Raw genomic sequence first — 2,307 nt, 5'->3', positions numbered from 1 at the left:
GAGAGAGAGAGAGAGAGAGAGAGAGAGAGAGAGAGAGAGAGAGAGAGAGAACGGTGTTACTATGAAAAGCGCATCCTGTCGGCAGTATCCAAAGCTTCCTCGGCAATTCACGGCATTAGTCAAATGGAACATTGCGGGAAATCACATACAATGTGATTGCTCATATGGCCATCGGACTGGATTATTTTCATTTTCCTTTGATTGTTGGTAGCCTAGTATCACAACACGTTGAAACTCCAAGTTAATCAATGTACACGCGGTTCTCCGTGTGGACAGTTATTAAGACAGCCCACTCGCTATAGTTCATTCTCTGATTCGCCAAGTCGAGATGAATATTCGAGCTATTGCTGCGGCAGTTTTTTCAGCATTGGTTGTTTGTGCAACTGCAAACGTCGATCATGACAAAATCGAACCTTTTCTTCAACCCGAGCCTATGTCCGAAAAGGCTGCCATCAAGTTCAAGCCGAATCTATCGACTTCAGAAATTGTCTGCGTGTCGTTTCCTGCCGTAAATGCTGCCGGTGAGGTTACAGGTGGGCTCAAGGCGACGAATGATAACAGCGCGTGCAAATATGCTCTTAAGGGCTCACAAGTCTACGAACGATCTGGATGGTACAAGGACCTGTGGGCCATCACACTTGGTACTTTCCAAAAGTCTTTTGGGCAACTTGCCCCAAAAGACGCCACGACTGGAAGAACGTTATTTTGTGGATTGACAATCCCGACTTGGAGACACCTAAGATTATAGGAGTCTCCACGTCCAAGTCCGACACGAAGTATCACAAGGAAACTATTACACGGCTACCCAATTTCCTGAGGCAAACGAGTCCTTCAGCTTTCACTACCATATTACTTTGGGCACGCCGTATATGAGTTTATCTGGTGTAGGCGGCGAGTTCCAGGACTTGATCATGTGGGAACAACTAACAGACATAGCTCGTATGGCTTTGAACGACAGCACTAACTTTGAAAATGCGGAGGTCCCGATTAGTGATGATCACTACGAAGACCACCTCGACAAGGCGTGGCCGCTCTAATCGCAGCTATGATATCGTGTACGGTCGATTATAATGACCTCAACATTTGATGTTGCATCATCTAGTATAGCGCTATCCTCAAAATGAGTAAAAGCAGAACGCACAGAATAATAGTAGCTAATGGTAATGGAGTCTCATCACTTCCATTGTAGTTTTTATTACTCTTATGCAGGGTTTTACTTGTACGGCCCGTATACATAGAAGAACTTGACAAGGGGGTAAGCAAATAATGTGACCACCGTAAAGTTATGAATTGAAATGAGATCACCGATATAAGTGATATTGCACTTGACACACCATCGGAAGCACGCAACTTTAGTCTTCCAAAGGACTGTTTTTGTTTAAAAAAAATGATCAGCTAAAGTGGTGAAGCGGTCACTCTTTATTGAGGACCTTAGACAAGGTTAGCAAATTCAGAGATCTAACGCTTTTCTTTGAAGTTTGTTGATATATAAAACACACCTGACAATCGATTTCTGAGTAAAACATAGTCTTGAAAACGAAGAAGTTCTCTCAGAGAACTCTGATTTCGAATCTAAGTGTGTTGCGTGTATCGGCCAATCTCAAACACTATCTCGTAGTACACTTGTCTGAAACTTGTAGTCTAAAAAAATTGAGCTTCAAGCATGTCTGAGTGCACAAAATACATTTTTGCATTTTTGTGCGTTTGGTTTAAACATTCTTTTCCGTAACAAGTTGGATATCGCAGATGAACTACCTGATGAACGCAATACGTAAATTTGGATGGAGTTAGAAGAAAATAACCTCATGTGACTCGAACTGCATGAAATTGCCAGTCCAGACTCCAGTATCCATCTTAGGTGTAAAGTTTATATGCCAACACATTTTGAACCAAACAGACCTTCATATTACAACAATGACCACGTCGGGACGAATCCACGAATCAGCTGTTGAAAGGAAAACCAAAACAAAAAGGAAACATGCATTTTGTAGTTGAATTACACCGCACGCTACCCAGACTGGACTAATTTGGACGAAGTTATTCGCTGCAACCAACGACATGCCACTTCAGCCCAGTCGACGAAGAGCTCCTGCGCGTGTTTCTCACTCTCACATTGCGACGACCGATCGTATGTTACATCTATCGTTGTCTTGTTCACCTCTGTGAATCGAATGCAGTAGCCACTCTCGCGTACCCACCGGACGTCAGGCCGAGCCTCTCGAGCTTGAACATTGGCTTCGGTGTCGCCAATTACCGCGACATATACAATCTCACGTTTATTGGTTTCATCCCTTCTCGCCCGTCGCC

General features: G+C 43.7%; 1 protein-coding gene across 1 annotated transcript; it reads left to right on the top strand.

The window, feature by feature from the left end:
• Positions 1-433: 433 nt before the first annotated feature.
• On the top strand, positions 434-1,037 carry PPTG_19242 (hypothetical protein; the record flags this gene model as incomplete). Its single annotated transcript, XM_008917663.1, has 2 exons — positions 434-641; positions 889-1,037. 2 exons carry the CDS (start codon positions 434-436, stop codon positions 1,035-1,037), a joined length of 357 nt encoding a protein of 118 aa, XP_008915911.1.
• Between the last annotated feature and the right edge of the window lie 1,270 nt (positions 1,038-2,307).

Source organism: Phytophthora parasitica (assembly GCF_000247585.1).
Source record: "Phytophthora parasitica INRA-310 unplaced genomic scaffold supercont2.110, whole genome shotgun sequence".
Lineage (NCBI taxonomy): Eukaryota > Oomycota > Peronosporomycetes > Peronosporales > Peronosporaceae > Phytophthora > Phytophthora nicotianae.
This window is presented reverse-complemented; position numbering and strand designations above follow the sequence as displayed.